Here is a 19,916-nt window from a genome sequence, read left to right as displayed (position 1 = left end):
TGCAGCATTTGACATGCTTATACACAGCTACAAAAGCATTTTGGCTACTTTTCTCAACAGAAAGAAAGATAGCAGAAATGTTTTACTGAACTCGTTTGTTGTAGCAGCTGAGTGAATGGTCCTGTTGTGGCTTTCTGGAACACGTTTTTGTTGATTTGGGTAGTATTTTAGAATGAGATGCAAAATTGATTGTCTGAACCATTGAGCGATGCCAGTTCTGTGGGATGTGCTCCAGTTTTGTCCGAGTTTATTGACATAATTAGATCTTTCCAGTGTGAGAGTCTGTATGTCCTGTGCCAACAGCTTCTCAGACAAAGCAGCTGAAAGAACTTTGGTAGAACTTTGTTCCTATACACTCACGACCACAGATGTCTCAGATGACCCAACCTCATCTCTTCTTGTATTTTATTATATGTTTTGAATGCTGTGAACCTTGTGAACCACATCCTCCGTTCATATCAAAAGGGTTGTACGATACCTTGCTTGCATAGTTTATTTGACTAAATAATTCTTCTGGGTCTTTAGGACTTCCACAAGAAGAGGCTAAACTTATGCTTGGATAGAGCTGGTCCTCCCAGCAAAGCTCTTTGAGGCAATTCCTTACACTTAATCTTCCAAACATGGGGCAGTTGTATCTCAGAAGAGCTGGGCAAATGCCTCCAAAAGGTAGTTGACTGGTGTTAGGAACATTGGACCTTCTAATTTGCTGTACCTGATTTCCCTGCTGCCATAGCTAGAACTTAAAAATAACGTTGCAATGCTTCATTTTAAAAAGTGAGCTCCAAAAAGAAAACACTCTAGAAATTAAGACTTACGTCATAAATGTACTGAGCTGTAAACACTTAATGGTTTTGGCTTCACTACTTCCACTACCTGCCATGGTAAGTTTGGGGTGTCTATACAGCCTGTGGCTTTGCTTGCCTACTGGACTGTGTAACTTCATCTTTTCACGGCACACTAATATTTCCTTGTTTTCAGTTTTTCTCTTACAGGTTTGCATGTTTGGGAAACTACCATTAGGTATCACTTGGCTGAACCTGCAGATTTCCTCACTGAGGAACAGAAACCACCTTTCTGAATTTGTTCACAGAATAGCTTTATTTTCCTCTCAGATTATTCCCTAACGTTAGGGCACAGCTATTTTGAATGCTCCTTCTAAAATAAAACAGTTGTAGTCAGGCAGGGGGTTAAACAACTATATATGCACAATTACAGTGTCAGCGACTATGGTTATTTTCTGTCATTTCAGTCTTTAACTGATTTGAATTGATTAACAAATCTCTTCTGCTCATCTTACCCTGTTTACATTTGTGCCTGTTTAAGTGCTTGATGGCCTTTTAAATTAATAATTAAATATTAGACTTTATATTTAAGAGGTTTTGCATAATCTGTTGGGCCATCGCTTCCATTTCGTGTGTCCAGTGGCAGCTAAGTAGTTTGGCAGGGAATTTGTAATCTTTGACAGCCATCACCACAAACCCACTCCTGTAAACTCCCATCCTGAGGTGTTTAAAATAAGTTACATGCATTACATTTTCAAACTGGTAGTAAGCTTTATCAGCGAGAAATACATGTTCACATCTTATTTAAAAAGCGCCGTCTGTCATTCCAAAGAAAAGTTTGCCAGTGAGACTTTGGTGCTGACATCTGCTTGAATCAGTAGAATAACTGCTGAAGCATATGCAGTCTGCCTAAAGTCAAGGATTAGTTTCTAGAGGAAGTGTTTGGGTAGACCGATACTAAGCCTGTGTGCTCGGGGGCCCTGGCCCAAGCAGAATAGAGAAGAGCAGTCCAGCCCAGTCACTCAAGCAGCAGATTCCTTTCTGAGGGAGGGATTAAATGCAGGGGAGGGGTGTCGGCAAATACTTCTCCCTCTGGTGACCCCAACAAGAAATACTTGAAGAGCGTCCTGTAATGTGGCCCTGCCCCTTCTGGAAGGGTTCAGAAGCTTGAGGTGGTGAGAGTGAAAGGGGAGGACAGAGCCAAAGCAGAATTCTGCTCCAGGATATTTGAGGTATTTGATGGACCAGGCATACTAGAGGGGCTCAGATTTTGATCCCTGTAATGGAGTCATCTTTCACTGCCTAGAGGTTTCTCACCGGTGTTTTTCTTCCTCCTAAAACCATAAACCACAAACACTTTCTACCTTCACTGTTGTGTCTTTTCAGTAGATTTACTGAAATCTACTGAATCATGATGATGTTTGTATATGAAGTGTTGTGAATATTAACACAAATAGCAAACTTGGATGTTTTATGGTTTTTATTAATTCTGTTTCTGGTATAAATGACAGCACTGCATCTGTGTTTGTGAACTCATTTCTCAGTGTTAAACAAAATGATCCCCTCCCAAAACAAATAGTAGTTGTGGTTTTGGTTTCCCCATCATGGTATTCCTTATAATTTACTCCTACTCATACATAAGATATCAGGATCCTGGCAGATCTTTTAAACTTGACTGCTCTGCAAAAAAAAAAAAAAGAAAAAAAATCCAACCAGAAGCATTTGCACAAATACTTACAATAAAAAAATCCTAGTTCTCATCAAAATTATCTAGAACGTGATGCACAGAGGTAGGAGATTCTATCCAGTGAACTGAGCATTTGTGGAGCATTTCATTAATAAGCTTCAATCAGCAGTGGTATTACACATGTTGATGGTAGACTCACCTAAATGTGTAAGATTCGCAGTCTAAATATGGCTTAGACCCATGACTGGACCTAGGCCATATTCTGATTGTCCTCCAGAAATAAATGCTGCAAGTTGGGTGCGTTTCAAAGGAAAAAAAAAATCCTTGTTTTCTCAAACACTTTGTTTCAGATGCATGGCAAACCTGAGAAACCTTTTAAACTTACCTTATTAAAGCAAAACTAGAATGAGAAGTATTTTGCATCTTACCTAGTGATAATTATTCCAAGTCAAAGTCTACATTCTGAGTATTGTGACCTTCACTGCTTAAAATATGGAATCCTATTGTGCATAAATATATTAACATCTCTCACATCTTTTACTGATTTCGCACAGGAAAAGAAATACATACAGAATACGTACAGAAAAACCCACATTTTGAAATTGTTTGAAAAGAGTGCATGAACTCCCTGCAGTGACTGAAAAAGCATTGGGAGACTTGATTCTGAACCTTTCTGATAGGGGATGCACTTTTTTTGTTTCAACAGGCCATCTTTCCAGTGAGAAGAATGGTGTTTCTTTCAGTGTACAGAATGGTGATGTGTGTCTCCATGACTTTTCAGGCAAACAACTTGTATTTCAAGAAAAGGACGATACAGGCAGCCAAAAAAGCCATATCTCGCTCAGAAGGACTTCAAAGAGGGGAAGCCTAACTTTTATTGAGAAAATGTGATTTCCTTTTAAACAGCACATTGTTTTACAGTGTGAAGTAGAGATTTACTTTAACAGTTTTACATAATGTGAGCAGACCAAGAACTGATTTTATTTAATATATGGTACTGGAACTTCAAGGCAGCCATGCAATGGATTGACAAGGACAATTATTTAAAAAAAAAAAAAAAAAAAAAAAAGCAAGCTACTATTTTGACAAAGTATCTTGGTTGTCAAATTACAGCTGGCACATTTCCATTTTGATTCTTCATTAGAGGGTTTTTTGAGGTTATTTTTTACATTTTAAGGAAAGTTTTGTTTAGACTTTTTTCATTACAACTAAGTTTATCTGGATATAATGCATAGTAGTATTGTATAAATGTAGGAAGTTACAACTTGTGCGTACAAATGATGTTACCTGTAAAAATGTTAAGCTACACTGTCTTCAACTTTTTGTATGTTGTAGTAGCAAACTATAGTGATGTACATAAACAAAAATATCAACCTTTAAGCATCCTAATGATACTTTTATATTTATTTCCTGTAATATAAATATTCCTATGTATAGAAAAATAATTGGTATTTTGTTTTAACTTTTATTGTAAGTTTGCATTTTTCTCTAATTGAGATAATTAACTTTAACATAGAATGATATGGAAGTTAATTTGTTCAGTAAGTGAAGTCACTTAGAGTGGTTTAAGTATATTCACTTAAGTACAGACCTGTAAATACAAACACTATCGGTCTTGAACCTTTAGCAACCTCTTAGTACACCACAGAGGGATAGAAACTGGGTATCATCAAAGTAGAGTGCCATGAATGAGGGAGTGATAAATAAAGTAGTCAGTAGATTATTAAATACAACTAAGTTATGTTAGTGGCTAGAGTAAATCAATGGGAGCTTTTGCCATTGATTTCAACAGGGTCGTTATTTTATCTTGAGTGGTGGTTCCAGAGATGAAACACACTGCCATTTCTCAGTTGCAATGATAAAGAAAAGTAAAGGAGTGTTATTTTTTGAAGAAAAAATAGAGAGAATAAATGCTAGCTGCTATACTTAGTAGCTGAGAAATTGTTTGTTTCACTGTGTGGCTGTTTTTTAAGGGCAGCTCTTGAGCTATTCTAATGAGTATTTCTGCTTGTACTTTGGCCCTTGGTTGGCAAGCCAAATCCTGAGGCCCTAGCTCAGTAATTCCTGAAGCAAAATTCCATTCTCTTTGTGGTGTTTGTCTGAAAAAGCTGGATTTTGGCTCTTCATGCACAACAGCTGAAAGCCCATACAACGTTGTGAAGATTCTTGCTGAACCCTGGTTGTGCCTCTTCTTCCTCACGTAGGTGTGCAGCTGTGGCCATCACTTTTTTTCCCTTGTGTTTTTGGGCAAAGGTTGGACGCTCCTGGAGCAGGAGCTAGGACAAACTGGCGCTGCACTGTGGAGTGCCAGACCCTGTAAGGGGGTGCATGCAACACATGGGTTCTTTTGGTCACCTATGTCCAAGACTACTCTGAATATGCTTTTAAAGTGAGAATTCAAAGTATTTGTTGTCTTTATCCACAAGGTTTTAACTGCATGTTAATAAAAGACCGTACTGGAATGCTAGTAGCTGGAATGCATTTCTGTGAATGCTTTAACGTTTGGCTAATTGCCTTTGCACTGTTTCTTGTAAATTTATTTAATGTTCTTGTATTTATATTTTCAACTGTAAAAAAAGTAATAAATTTACAGCAAGTACAACATGTAAAATATATCAACTTTGTCTTTTAGATAAATGTGTCGTTACACAGGGCTGTGTTACAATTCTTCAGATTACATGAGCCTTAGTACGTAACCTCTTGGAGAAAATGCTGACCTAGCCCTTAAATTGTCTTACACGTATTTAACCCTTCATGGTTCTAGCAGATCTGTTTTTTAGCAGAGAAAACCCTGACATTAGTCAGTCCAGCCAATAGTTGCCCTCGAGTCTGCTGAAGCTTTTCCACAAGAACACTATCAGCAAAAGCACATAGCTGAGTTTGGCTTCGGTAGTTAAATCCCCTATGAAAATGCATATTCCACTGTCACTGACCTGCTTGGAGTCTTCCTTTGGTTTTCTTTTTGCACACTAACATATGTTAGGATTCTTTTTACTGTTTTTCTTTGATACATTCCTGGGGGTGGGGAGTCTTTTCTGACTTTGCACATGCTGTAGTAAAATTTTGCACCCACAGCAGCATATCATTTTAGCTCGGTAAATAATTATCATCATTAAACTAGCTGAAAAAGCATTTGCACATTGGGTGTCGTAGTATCCTTTTGGTCCTTGGTCTCCTGTGCGCTGCTAGCAGTTTAGCCATGGCAGCGCAGAGCTCAGTGAAAGCTGGAACCCCTTCCCAGAGCGCAAAGTAAAATTCTGCGCACCTAGTTGTGGCTGCAAAGCTAACTCGGGGACATCCGTAAGGAGGATTTAAGCTTAGTCATAGATAAACAGCAGCATGCTGCTTACAGCTGGCACTACCTTGCTCAGCAAACCTGTTCCCTAGGCATGTGCCATCTTTGTAAAAAGTAGTGCCCTGAAGCGGGAAGTTCGTACAGAGGTTAGGGGAGAGTGAACTGGCCTGTGGTCTGGGACTGCGCAGCCATCGCTGAACTGCAGCTGCAGGGCTCTGGCTGATGGAGTTCTGAACCTCCGAGCAGTGCCTGGTCCCCTTCCTGCTGCGCAGAAGCGCTGTCCGACGGCCACCGCTGAACAAAGAGGTCTGCTTTTAAGACTCAGCTGTGGCTGTCAAATTACAGCCAATGAAGTAAGTACAGCCAAAAAAAAAAAAAAGTTACAAAATTAACTCTGTTAGTGTTGTAATTTTACATGAGAGAAAAAAAAAACAGAAAAAAAAAAATCCTTTCTGAAGGCTGAGTCAGTCCCACACCTCCAGCTGCTCTGCAGCACCCTTTCTGTGCTTCAGCACCCATCCACACTTAGTGGTGTTTTTCTTCTGTCGCCAGGAGCACAGAGGGAACTCACTGAAGATTTTGCAACCGTATGTAACACGTGTCTTTTTTTGTGTGTGTCCTTATAAGTCTCTGTCAAGTGTCTAAGTCTTGGTTCTCTTTGCCTGACTTCCCTTTCTGCTGGCTCCCATCCTATCCATGTTGAACTACAGCGTGGAAGCCCGACTCGTGCAAGGGCAAATGGAGTCAAAAGTGCACATTGCCTAACGCCCCTCGGGAGTGCCTGTGGGAATAGTGGGTTCTTTTCCATCAGACACCTCAAATCTTGTTTATTAAGTTGGAAAGCCAAGGCTGGGATGAAGTGTTGCGGTTTTTTGCCTTTTGTTCTATGGGATCTCAAAAGGGCATTTCTTAACGCCGAAAAAAAAAGGCTTCCAACACATGTTCCGGCCTTCTGCGTTTTGTCTGGCGAACTCGGTTAGAGGATGTATAAAATGGCCTTTAGTTTTGACCACTTAGCCTGACCTTTGCCACTCGCTGCTCGGGTCGGCAGCCCCGCGCTCCCGCTCCGCCCGCCCTCGCCGCCCCGAGGGAGGAGGCCGTCCGCCCCGCCCCGCCCCGCCCCGCCCCGCCCCGCCGGCGGGCGGGAGGGCGGGCTGGCGCAGCGCCCGCCGCGCGCGCAGGCCGGCCGGCGGGAGCGAGGAGGCCGCTGCAGCCGCCGCCATCTCCGGCTGCCGCCGCGCCGGGGTGGGGGGGAGCGGGCTGGGCCTGGCAGCCGGGCCGGCCGAGGCGGGAGTGCGCGGGCCGGCCGTGAGGCGATGAGGAGCCGCAGCAACTCGGGGGTACGCCTGGACGGCTACGCCCGCCTGGTCCAGCGGACCATCCTCCGCCACCAGGTGAGGGCAGCCCGCCGCTGGGACGCCGGGACGGGGCTGCGGGCGCCCGGCGCGATGGGGCCGGCCGGGGCGCGGGGGTTGGGGGGGGGACGGACCTCCGGCGCGGCGGCTGGAGCTGCCCGGGGCCGCTTACCGCAGCCTGGCTGCACAATGGGGCCGGTGGGCGAGAGGACCTCCTCCTCCTCCTCTTCCTCCTGCTCCTCCTCCTCCTCCGCCTCCCGGCACGTCCTCCTCCGCCCGCCTGAGGAGGCGCGCGGGGAGGGCTGAGGCGGTGCGGGTGGGTCCTCGGGGGCGCGCGCTTGCCGGTTACATAAAGGCGCGTTGGAAGGTGTGTGGAGAAGGCGGCCAGCCTCGGGTGGTGAGCAGGCGTCCTGCGCGGGCGTGGGTTACGCTTGCTCGGAAGAACGAAGGGCTGGAGCACCCCTCCTCTGAGGACAGGCTGAGGGAGTTGGGGTCGTTCAGCCTGGAGAAGAGAAGGCTCCGGGGAGACCTTACAGCAGCCTGCCAGTACCCAAAGGGGGCCTGTGGGAAAGCCGGAGAGGGACTTGTAGGGATAGGACAAGGGTGATGGCTTTGACTGAAGGAGGGTAGATTTGGATTAGACATAGGGAAGAAGGTCTTCACTGTGAGGGTGGTGAGGCACTGGAACAGGTTGCCCAGAGAGGTTGTGGATGCCCCATCCCTGGCAGTGTTCCAGGCCAGGTTGGATGGGGCTTGGAGCAGCCTGGCCTAGTGGAAGGTGTCCCTGCCCATGGCAGGGGGGTTGGAACTACATGATCTTTAAGGTCCCTTCTGACCCAAACCGTTCTATGAAGATGTCAGGGCTGGTAGGGAAAAACTGTGGGTTTTGGCCAACACATATGCATCAGCGTGTAGCATAGTACTCTGCTTGATGTGCTCACTTCACCCAGGTGGGCTCTGAGGACTCGGTGTGCTCTGCAGTGTCATGCTTTGGTTAAAACAGTGCAGTACACAAAGATGAGAGCAACAGGGGGTTTTGCACAAATCAGGTCCCAGATATACTTAGTTGCTGAGAGTTACAAGAAACTGGAAAGCAGTGAAGGAAGAGGTTAGGACCCAAACCGCTTAGGTTGGTAAGATTTTTGTCACTGACTGCTGTTGTGGGCGCAGGCTCCAGATGCCTGTGAATTAATGTTTGTGTACTAATTATTGTAATCTCATTAGAAACAAATGCAAGAACATGGTATAAGTGGTGTGAGAAGATGACTTTGCTCTCTCATTGTGCTGGGGTGCAGGACATGCTTTGAGTTGTGCTCCTGTCTCTGCCTTTTGTCTGTGGGATGACCTTGGACAAATCACTTTGGCTTCCAGTGCCTGCCTTGATTTCCATGTTTATAGGATGAGGATGCCGGTAACAGCCTCCATTAGAGGAGAGATGGAGCCTCTGAGAGCCAGAGACCAAATGTGCCCTGTGAAAGCTGTGCCTTAATGATATTAGTAGTTAACAATAAAAAAAAGGGTAGCTTAATGGTAATATGGGAGTTTATACCAGTGACCTGGAATTTTGTAATTGCTATTTACAGTGCTTGGACATGTGTTTGTGACTTGGTGCTGCCTTTTCCGCTAAGTGCTCAGTGCTGGGGAGAGTTCAGAGGTGGGGGAAGGAGATAAATAAGTTTTCTTCTGTGTGTGGAAGACAAGTCACAGGCTAGCAGAAAGGCAGAGGGACAATGATCTCCCAAGAGGGCTCAGAGAGATACTGCAAGGCGGGTTTCTAGATTTGTTTTCTGTATCTATACTCTTTATGGTTTTCCACTGCAATAGATTGAAAATGTCCTGCTCAGCTGGTGAAGAGATGCAGTGCTTACTTGGGCAAATTAGGAGGGTTGGATGTGTTTAATGCAGCCTCTTGAAGGTAGGCAGGTCCCTCCCTGGGGACTGAATGGTCTTTTAAAGTCTTGCATGGGCCATTTTTCCAGGATTTCCATCTTGGTGGGGAAAAACAAACCAAAATGATCGTTTCTCAGGCAGCAGGGTTATCTCTGTCAAGCCAGGGCTGCAGGTACATAGAAATTTGTTGTGCTGCATGGGAGGAGGGAAGCAAAGTACAATTTAAAATACTGTGAATATGCATTCTGCCTTTCGAGGTCCTGGGTTTTGCCACGCAGGTGCAGCGCTGAACTGGAAGCGGGGTCTACTTTCTTTGCTCGCGTACTTGTTCTTCTTCTGCTACTTCTTGGTTTGACTTTTCAAGTTCAGAAGGAAGTTTTTTAAGCTCCTTGGGTTCGTATGTGCTACTTTCCCCAGCAAATAGATGAGTAGGTGGTCCTGCTGTTGTTACCCGGTTTGTAAAGACTGTGCTGAGGGACTTTCAGCAGAACTACATGTTTCTGCTCTCAGCGAGCCACTAGACATAGCTATATTTAAACTGTTACAATAGCACTGACTGTGCCCAGTCGTGTGTGTCAGGCTGTCACCCGTGTCTTGTTCAGTTGTCACATGCAAAGCCCAGGAAATAGTAATTGAAGTTCTTCCCCCTTGAAACTTCTTTCTTAAAAATAACTATGGAAGGAGTTGAGTGAACTGGTGTGTGGCAGAAATGAGAAACTGGTATATGTATTCTTTTTAGTTTTACTTACCTTTATTATTGTAATCTTTGCCCCTTGTCAGACCAGCCATGGCAACTGCTCTTTGTTCACTGAAATTTGCTGTAAAGGCTCGACTGAAAGCTCTATAGACCTTTTGCCTCTCTCCCTCATTTTTTTGGTAGTGAAGAACTTACAGCTGAGAGAGACTGTCTTAAAAATGAATGATAATGAAGTGATGGGAATTAATGATGCAATGAAAAATTTAATGGAGTATTTGGGATGCAGGAGACTACTCAGTGTGCTGGTTTTCAGACACTGCTGCTTTTCAACACCATCAGAATTTGTCCTTCTGTACATTTTCCAAAGAAGGATATAAAAAGGCTTTGCATGCATTCATGCTTTAGCTGTCATAAACCAAGCAGGTAAATAAAGAGAAATGCCTTTTTAATTTCCTAGAAGGGAAGTAGTGTTTTTATACTTCCTCAGGATTGTGCCACAGACCAGTTGCATAGAGAAGAGTAGATCCCAGGCTCAGTTTCTTATGTTAACTCAGTACCCTCTTTTCCTTACAGATGTGTAACATTTAAATTCCTGTTTCCTCAAGGTGTTTCAAGTTTCACTCAATGACTTTGCTAATAATCTTGTGGGGATGAGGATGCCCAGCTGGATGCCATAAGCTTTATATCTTGAAGTGTTCAAAGAAATTTTGCATTTCACTTGTTTGAATTTGGGAAAGAAAGATGGGACCTCACTTCTGCTGCAAAATTGTGGGCAGCTGCAGTGTGCAATCAGTGTAAAATCATCTTTGGCTCTCTCTTTTGTTTTATTACCCTTTGACCTGGAAAGATGGGATTTCAGGTAGTAATGTTTGTTCTTTATTCCTTCTGCTGTGTTTAGAATCCAGTTACGGGGCTACTTTCAGCCAGTAAGGACCATAAGGATGCTTGGGTACGGGACAACATCTACAGCATCCTGGCCGTGTGGGGGCTGGGGATGGCTTATCGGAAGAACGCAGACCGGGATGAGGATAAGGCCAAAGCCTACGAGCTCGAGCAGGTATGTCAAAGTTCAGTGTAATCCAGTTACACTGTTTGTTTTTTTCATATGGTAGTGGTTTCGAACGGTGCGTTCGCATTGCTGCTGTGTCTAGGATCTGGCAGGGTTTTCCCATCTTGGGGTATGTGTCTTGTTCCTATCACATCAGTATCTGTGCATCACGGGGTGTACAGTGTTCCCGGCAGCCTTCTGGCAAGCAAGTTTTGGAGAACTGTGGCAGAGAGACTAACACCTGAATTAAAATATAAACAAAACAAATACATATAGGAATCAAACTTCCATCAGTTGGCTGATCATTGAAAATTAGGCTTCTGAGACATTTTATGCCCAGATTTACAAGCCTCTGATTAAACCTTGAGATCCCACATGAGGTGTATTATGGAGCAGAAAATCAAGCCTAGGTTGCTTGGATCCTCAGGTAGCAATTTATCTGCTAGACCGTTCTTCCCCATAAGGAAGAGCGTGCCATTTAAAGTAGCAGTCTTTGAAATGTGCACTTGTGTCATCTCACGGAACTCGTACATGGTGTATAGACGCATTTGATCAAACCAGACAAGGCAGCGATCTCCAAACCGGTAAGACTTATGTGCTGGAGAATTGGAAGGGGAGGCAACTCACACAGTTAATTTCTATAATCTGCAGCTGGGAAAGTGGGTATCAGAAGCGAGAGGGTAGAGGTGGGTTAGTTGGGAAGTGAGGGAGTGTTAGTGTTGGTGTCCTGCTGTTGTTTTGAAGGCAGCGGGTAAATTTGATGCTGACATGTACTGCTCAAACCAGGGAGATCTGTGGTGACAGAATAACCTTGACTCAGTTTGCATGATCATATGTTGAGGCTATAATAATTTTTGGATAAAAAGATGGGTGTATTGGGTCTGGCTGAGATGGAGTTAATTCTCCCCATAGCAGCCCTCATAGCACTGTGCTCTGCATCAGTAGCTAGAAAGGTGTTGATAACACACCAGTGTTTTGGCTACTGCTGAGCAGTGCTGGCACAGCATCAAGGCTGTCCCTCCAACATTTTTGCCCCCCCCCCCCTCAATGGCAGGCTGGGGCAGGGCAAGATCTCGGGAGGGGACATAACCAGGACAGCTGACCTAAACTAACCAAACGGATATTCCATACCATATGACGTCAGCTCAGATATAAAAGCTAAGTAAAGGGAGACGGAAGGGGGGCATTTTTGGTCTTCGGGAGCAACCACTACATGTACTGAAGCCCTGCTTCCCAGGAAGTGGCTAGACATCGCCTGCTGATGGGAAGTAGAGAATAATATCATTTGTTTTTCTTTGCTTTCGCGCGCGACCTTTGTTTTCACTTTATTAAACTGTCCTTATCTTGACCCACGAGCCTTTTGTTATATTTTCTCCCCCCTGTCCAGCTGAGAAGGGGGAGTGATAGAGCGGCTTTGGTGGGCACCTGGCATCCAGCCAGGGTCAACCCACTACAATGGGGTTCATTTCTTAATTTACGACAAAATCTTGCACTTCTCTTTGTATGCACTAAAGGCCATTTCTTAGTCATACAGTACAACAGAAAGCAGATAAAGAGGGGAAGAAGCTCCACAAGTTTTCCAGTCATGTCAATGTCTTGCAGTCACCTACCAGTGTTCCCTGGATCCGTCACTCTAAAAATCATCAACAACAACATTAATCTTACAAGACACAGCATTCTTCTTACTTCCTTAGCCGGATAGAAGGACAACAAAGAGTTGCTCCACTGTTTAGAGAGGGCCTTTGGGAAAAGATTTGTTCTCATAGATAGGGACGTGGGAATAAAAATCAACCAGTATATATATTAAAAGAAAAGGCAGCTAAAGCATTTCAGGCAAATACACATGTTTTTACCTTTGGCAGGACATTATTAGTAGGGGGTGTGAACTTTGTCACGTTTGAATGTTGTTTGTAACAGCTGATGAGGCTGGCCCTGCGAGGGTGTCACTGGTCTGTTTTGTTCCTGCAGAACGTTGTGAAGCTGATGCGGGGACTCCTACAGTGCATGATGAGACAGGTATGAGTTGAACTAGTAGGTGTTGCATTTACAAAGCATTTCATCTGAAGCGTGTATTCCTTGTGTCTTTTCTGTAGAGTGAGTCTTTTGCATGTGTGTAGATGGTGGTGTGGGGAGTTTTAAAAAAACGCTTGAGCAAAACTCTGATCTTACTTGCACCTTTTTGAGATTGTGCTCGTAGCAAATCTCAGTTTTGCCTTTGCAAAGTGATTTTCACCAAGAGGCATAGCTGTAACCAAGATCTGAACTCAACAAGGTAATTTCATCTTATTCTTTCCCAAAGAGATGTGGATTTAGCTGGAGCCTAAAGTTAGAGTTGTGTTTAAGCACTCTGATCAATTGTCCTGGTTTCAGCTGGGATAGAGTTAACTGTCTTCCTAGTAGCTGGTACAGTGCTATGTTTTGAGTTCAGAGCGAAGAATGGTGATAACACTGATGTTTTCAGTTGTTGCTCAGTAGTGTTTAGACTAATGTCAAGGATTTTTCAGCTACTCATGCCCAGCCAGTGAGAAAGCTGGAGGGGCACAAGAAGTTGGCACAGGACACAGCCAGGGCACCTGACCCAAGCTGGCCAACGGTGTATTCCATACCATGGGACGTCCCATCCAGTATAGGAACGGGGAAGTGGGGGGAGGGATTCGCCGCTCGGGGACTGGCTGGGTGTCAGTCAGCGGGTGGTGAGCAATTGCACTGCGCATCATTTGTACATTCCAATCCTTTCATTATTGCTGTTGTCATTTTATTAGTGTTATCATTATCATTATTAGTTTCTTCTTTTCTGTTCTATTAAACCGTTATTATCTCAACCCACGGGTTTTGCTTCTTTTCCCAATTTTCTCCCCCATCCCACTGGGTGGGGGGAGTGAGTGAGCGGCTGCGTGGTGTTTAGTTGCTGGCTGGGGTTAAACCATGACAACAATCAAAACACACTGAAGTGCGGTAACAAAAATTAAGATCTCAAGTTTCTCCTCACCTAAGAAGAGTTGTTAATTTTGAAATGGTTTGGAGAATTTCTTCCGAAATGTTTCAGATTTGAGATTTCTGAATCTTATTTTTTAGGTAGATAAGGTAGAGAAGTTCAAACGCACACAGAGTACCAAAGACTGCCTACATGCCAAGTATAACTCTGCAACCTGTGCCACAGTGGTTGGGGACGACCAGTGGGGGCACCTACAAGTGGATGCAACTTCGCTTTACCTGCTCTTCTTGGCACAGATGACTGCTTCAGGTAAGCAGAATATATTTTAGCTTTGATTATTGTCGCAGTCTTTTTCTATTCTGGTTTTCATTTAAAAAGAAAAAAAAATGTAACTAACCGCAAAGACCTTTACATAGTTGTTACTCAGAAGACAGTAATATTTCTCTGGAAAAGAGATGTGGCTTAGTTAGGGTTTCATGTTTATAGTAACTGGCAGTGTCCATTCCCTTAATGTTTGCTGGCATACAAATATGTGGGCTATTCAGAGTCATGTCAGAGAAGAGTTTTGTGTTTGAAGACAACGCAGGGCGTCCTAATGGACAACAAGGTTTCTTCAGAGAGTGGCGACATCGAGTCAGGTGCCACTAGTGCCATCTGTGTTCCTCTTCTTGCTGGCGCTGTTTTATTTTGTGCTCTTCTCAGCTGTACTCCTGTGAGGATAGGATTTGTTTCCTTATGTGGTCTTCTGTCCTCAGAGCCCCTTGCCGTTGACCCCTGCAGAGCGGGCGCCTGGTGGTCCCTCAGTAAAGCACTAAGCGGGCGGAGGGGTGGGGAGCTGCGGGAATTGGGATGCGCTGCTCTTGAGAGCCAGAGCTGGCTCAGACCTACCTGCTTTGTACCCACCGTGTCTGAATGCCACCCTCCCAAGGGTGGGTTTTGGTTGTTCTTTGAAACGGTGTGTATTGGTGGCATTTGAACTGTTTTATCAGCAGCGAGTATTGAGGCTTGCTGCTTGATCTTTTGAAATCAGCTTGAGTTTTTCCATTGATTTCAGTGGGCAGTAGTTGGTAGCACATAAACAAAAGCATGAAACCCACTGAGGAGTAAATATTTCAGTTCTGATACAGTATAATTACTCTCTTCCCTTCTTTTAATCAGGGTTACGTATTATCTTCACCCTCGATGAAGTTACCTTTGTTCAGAATCTTGTTTTTTACATAGAAGCTGCTTACAAAGTCGCTGTAAGTATTTATACTTCTTAACTTATACCATACTACTATAACGCTGCTCAGATGTGGGTGGAAAAGTATTTATTGATGGAGAAGGAAAATACAGACTTTCCCTGAGAAGATAGCAGAACCTGTCAGTACTTTACATTGCGAGCAGCATCTTTAGAGATGGTGGGAGGGCTGTGGAGGATTTACGGCTGCCTGGGTGGGGTATATTTGTTCTATCATAATAATAGTTTTTCTTTATTGGTACTTCATAGTATTTCCTGATGTCTCATTAAAATCTCATGGGCCTTTCTAAAAAGAGCAAAGCATTAACAAACTTTTTGGAAAGTGATGAGTTGAAGGGGCATGGGGAGAGGCATGCACAGGGGGAAGGATAAAGGGCTTTCTGTGTTCTTTGAAGACAGTGATTCATGACTGTAGACCTGATCCTGTTGGGGTATATTTTTATGTGCTGCTCTTTAAACATGAAGAGGGGCTCTTTGGAGACTTAGAGCCTTTTTTTTTTTTTTTTTTTTTCATGCAAATAAACTAATTTCATGCAGGGCTCTGGTTTTGTTGTGGGATGAGGGGGGAAAACATTGGGTTTGTATATGACCATGCCAATTTTTTCTTGATGATGTTGTTGTTGCAGGATTACGGAATTTGGGAACGTGGTGATAAGACAAACCAGGGCATCCCTGAACTGAACGCAAGCTCTGTAGGGATGGCCAAAGTAAGAATGTCTTCCTGACACCTCCTTCATGGCTGTTCTGTCGTGCTGAAGGGCTCTGACAAACCTGACTGCTTCCTTTGCATAGTTGTCTTGGCCATTGCAATAGTTAACTGATTGTATAAGAATTTTTGTTTGGGTGTGAGTGAGTATTCTTAAGTGTAAAATCCTTGTGATAATGGCTTTCATTGAAGGACTTCAGCACAGTTGTTCCAAGGATTGCAAGAAGGGTACCAGATTCATTGAGGCATGAATCTGATAGATTCAGTGAGGAGTAGACTCATAAAGTGGCCTCTGATTTTCTGTCCCTTTATCTTAATTCTCTAGCCCCAATATTATATGTGATGTTTTCATGGTAAGCTTAAGTCATAGAATCATAGAATGGTTTGGGTCAGAAGGGACCTTAAAGATCATGTAGTTCCAACCCCCCTGCCATGGGCAGGGACACCTTCCACTAGGCCAGGCTGCTCAAAGCCCCATCCAGCCTGGCCTGGAGCACTGCCAGGGATGGGGCATCCACAACCTCTCTGGGCAACCTGTTCCAGTGCCTCACCACCCTCACAGTGAAGACCTTCTTCCCTATGTCTAATCCAAATCTACCCTCCTTCAGTTTAAAGCCATTACCCCTTGTCCTATCACTACATGCCCTTGTAAAAAGTCCCTCTCCAGCTTTCCCATAGGCCCCCTTTAGGTACTGGAAGGCTGCTACAAGGTCTCCCCAGAGCCTTCTCTTCTCCAGGCTGAACAACCCCAACTCTCTCAGCCTGTCTTCGCAGGAGAGGTGCTCCAGCCCTCTGATCATCTTCACAGCCCTCCTCTGGACTTGCTCCAACAGGTCCATGCCCTTCTTATGTTGGGGGCCCCAGAGCTGAATGCAGTACTGTAGGTGGGGTCTCATGAGAGCAGAGTAGAGGGGGAGAATCCCCTCCCTTGACCTACTGGCCACGCTTTTTTTGATGCAGCCCAGGATATGTTGGCTTTCTGGGCTGCAAATGCACATTACCGGGTCACGTTGAGCTTCTCGTCAACCAACATCCCCAAGTCCTTCTCCACAGGGCTGCTCTCGATCCATTCTCCACCCAGCCTGTATCTGTGCTTGGGATTGCCCCGACCCACGCTCAGGACCTTGCACTTGGCCTTGTTGAACTTCATGAGGTTCGCACGGGCCCACCTCTCTAGCCTGCCAAGGTCCCTCTGGATGTGAATTCTGGAAAACAGCAGAATATCAGTCTAAGAAATAACTCACACGTAATTTGGAGAGAAAAATGAGTAAAGATGTACTTAAAAGAAAGTGGATATTTCTGGTTCCCCCATAGCACAAGGTCACAGAGATACTAAATGACGCTCAGAAGGCTGTAAATGTAAATGTGTAATTGACAGCTGCCTTTTTACATGGCGTCTGGGGGACTGACAGAAGCCAAATATCATTAAGGTCAAAGGTGTAGTTGCATTTCAGAAGGATTTAGTAGTTACCAAGATCTTGTGTGGCTGCAAGAGGGAGAAACTGCAGGTCTTGGCCACAGTTCAGTTGAACAGTGGTGGGGCAGCATTTGTGGGGAAGGTTATTCCTTAGCTGTCTGGTATGAATTTTTTTGCGCTGAACAGCCTGATGTGGGTTGCTGTGGTCCCTGCACGACTTCTGGGTGCGTTGATGTCAGGACGACCTGTGGGACTTGCTGCACAGCTTTGCGTCTCTGTGGCTCTGGGTTCAATAAAAGTGCTGTTCAGGGTGGGGACCAGGAGGCACGCTGGAGGCCCTGCTGCAGAGGGTGAGGTAGATGTTTGTTTTGTTTTTTTTTTTTTTTTAATCTGCCTCTGGAATTCTCCCTCTTAACATTTCTCTCCCGCATCTGCTTTGTGTGCCTACCTGTGGCAGCAGTACAGCACAGAGCGTGTGCCTTTGAGTTGATCTCGGTGCCTTTTGTTCACCGTTAAGACTGTCGGCTAGAGAGAGGCTCTGCAGAGCCAGTAAACCCATGTTTGTGTTGGAAGAAGAAAAATACCCTTGCCTCTCTGCAGAGAGAATAAGGCAAGCCGCACCGTGCGATCCTTCCTTTGTCAGAGATTGACACCACCGTGAACCTGCAGGACAAAAATGGGCACGGAGCAACGTTCAATGCTACTGCAACCCTGTGAATCTGCGTTTCAGGGGAAAGCTTTGCTAGCCTGACTCTGGGTGTCCAGTCCTGCTCTCCTCCTGCCGCATTCCCTGCGTGGTGCTCCACACCCTGCTTCTGCAAAGCCAGGCTTTGTAGCCTGCTAGGTTAAAGTAGGAGTGCCCAAATGGAGTCAGTGGATGGGCTGCTGATGTCTCCACTAGGCAAATGCATTATGGCCGAGAGGCGTGGGATGTGGTGATTCACCTGCTGACGTGGAGCATGGCGTGCCTCGGTCGGCCGTGCAGAGAGCAGACGTCTCGTTTTTCCGTCCCTTGGGAATCGATAGTATGAGAGAGATGGCGATGCTTTCTTCTTGGGGCAGTGGCCTCTGCTGATTATGGGGTGCTGTGAGCAAGCCTTCCTCTTCAAACAGCCCTTCAGGCAGGAGGAGTGAAAGGCCACTGCATGGGGGTTATTTTGGAAAATAGGACAGAAGAAGCATTTATTACTAAATACTTTAATATTTAGATATTATCTCAGTGGAAGTTCAGCTCCCCATTGTTTTGCATTGCCTTTAAATTGTAAGAAGGATCACCAGCACATCAGTCCTGTATCCTACTAGCAGAAACACAGAAATAGTTACTTTTTCTAAAATATTGCCAAGCTTCCCTTTAAAGATGAAAAAATGTCTGTGGAGCAAACTTCTGTCTTACATAATTTGCTTCAGAGGATAAGTGCAGGTGCTAGGGTGTAAAGGTACTTAGCTTAAAAGGTATTTAATGATTTGGGGTTGTTGTTTGGTTTTTTTTTTGAAGGCTGCTTTGGAAGCAATTGATGAACTAGATCTTTTTGGAGCTCATGGAGGACACAAATCAGTGATTCATGTTCTGCCTGATGAAGTAGAACACTGTCAGGTAAAAATTAGCGTTCTGTTTCCTTTGCTAGGGAAAACCCCAGCACCCCTTTGTTTTTAAATTAAATATTGGTTAACTGAACCAAGAACTTAATGTAATAAGGATAACTTCAGCCATCTGCCATGCTTCAGCCATGCTGTTCACCCTGTTTCTAGTAGATCATGTGGAAGTGAGTGGTGTGAAGCATTCTCATTCTCGGTTAAAAATAATTATGCAATGAGTTCCCTGTCAGTTTGCAAATAGTATAGCCTATTCCGTTTGCACTTGACATAGTCTTGAAGTAGGCAAATTGTTTTACATCCCTCTCTTCTGTTCCTGTTTTGCTCAGTCTATTCTATACTCCATGTTGCCGAGGGCATCCACGTCAAAGGAGATAGATGCTGGCCTTCTCTCTATTATTTCTTACCCGGCTTTTGCAGTGGAGGATCTAAACCTTGTTAATGTAACCAAGAGTGAAATCATATCCAAATTGCAGGTAAGGATTTCCTTTATTTCTCCTTCTCTTTCCCTTTGGAAAATAGAACCTCCCTATCTCAACCAAAAATCCTGATTAAACAAGGGTTGCCAGACTTGGTTGGTCTGCGTGTGGAAGAGAGGGAGGAAAATCCCTAAGTGACACTTAAAACTCAGCACGTACTTTTATGCTGATGTTAGTCTGTGAGGAAGAACAGTATGTGAAGTTTTCTATAATTTTGTCTGTTTTTACAGGGCCGCTATGGCTGCTGTCGCTTTCTCCGAGATGGTTACAAGACACCCAGAGAGGTACTTCTGATGCATATTTTCAGTAGGCATTAGGAAGAATTTTATCTCTTGTTTATAGACTTTTTTTGGTCTCATTTACATGAAGGGGTGAAGTTCTGTATCACTGTTAAGACATCTTAGTGGATCTGAAGGTAGTCCAGGTATCCACGCTAGAAATGACACATACCTGAAGGAGGCTAAGGGTTTGAAAAACAATTATTAAGGACAGAACTTAATTCATAATTCTGTAAGAAATTAACCCTTAAATAGGCTTATGGTGCCTAAGCGGAAGCAGTGTCTCTGAGGTGTCCCAAAATATCTTTGAACTGAGGCAGAGCCAAGATTATTTGGGTGACACCTAGAGTCCGAGACTAGGAAGGGGTGATTTGTCTAGGGAATGATTAAATGAGTTTGAGACTGAATGTGAAAAAGAAGTCAAGAGACTGCGTGGGAACTATTTCTGGTGGTTTTACTGGTTTCTTGGTTTTAATCACTTGTATAAAATGGGCTGCCATTATGATTGGAATAT

The 19,916-nt window shown here is 44.4% G+C and overlaps 2 protein-coding genes across 6 annotated transcripts in view; both read left to right on the top strand.

The window, feature by feature from the left end:
* Positions 1 to 5,084, top strand: part of ADGRG2 (adhesion G protein-coupled receptor G2) — a 62,622-nt gene extending 57,538 nt beyond the window's left edge. For all 4 annotated transcript variants that reach the window (XM_052794756.1, XM_052794755.1, XM_052794753.1 and 1 more), the window contains one exon: positions 3,176 to 5,084. In XM_052794756.1, the coding sequence (XP_052650716.1) occupies positions 3,176 to 3,360 (185 nt within the window). In that variant the 3' untranslated portion in view covers positions 3,361 to 5,084. The remainder of the gene's footprint in view (positions 1 to 3,175) is intronic.
* A 1,910-nt stretch (positions 5,085 to 6,994) lies between these two features.
* Positions 6,995 to 19,916, top strand: part of PHKA2 (phosphorylase kinase regulatory subunit alpha 2) — a 45,048-nt gene continuing 32,126 nt past the window's right edge. The window contains exons 1-9 of one of the 2 annotated variants that reach the window (XM_052794159.1): positions 6,995 to 7,158; positions 10,605 to 10,763; positions 12,723 to 12,770; positions 13,830 to 13,998; positions 14,848 to 14,930; positions 15,556 to 15,636; positions 18,548 to 18,646; positions 18,975 to 19,121; positions 19,355 to 19,408. In XM_052794159.1, coding sequence (XP_052650119.1) covers positions 7,081 to 7,158; positions 10,605 to 10,763; positions 12,723 to 12,770; positions 13,830 to 13,998; positions 14,848 to 14,930; positions 15,556 to 15,636; positions 18,548 to 18,646; positions 18,975 to 19,121; positions 19,355 to 19,408 — 918 coding nt within the window. In that variant the 5' untranslated portion in view covers positions 6,995 to 7,080. The remainder of the gene's footprint in view (positions 7,159 to 10,604; positions 10,764 to 12,722; positions 12,771 to 13,829; positions 13,999 to 14,847; positions 14,931 to 15,555; positions 15,637 to 18,547; positions 18,647 to 18,974; positions 19,122 to 19,354; positions 19,409 to 19,916) is intronic. The other variant, XM_052794160.1, reaches the window with a different exon arrangement.

This window comes from Harpia harpyja, chromosome 8, assembly GCF_026419915.1.
Source record: "Harpia harpyja isolate bHarHar1 chromosome 8, bHarHar1 primary haplotype, whole genome shotgun sequence".
Classification (NCBI taxonomy): Eukaryota; Metazoa; Chordata; class Aves; order Accipitriformes; family Accipitridae; genus Harpia; species Harpia harpyja.
The sequence above is the reverse complement of the archived record's forward strand: the minus strand, read 5'-3'. Positions and strand labels throughout refer to the sequence as shown.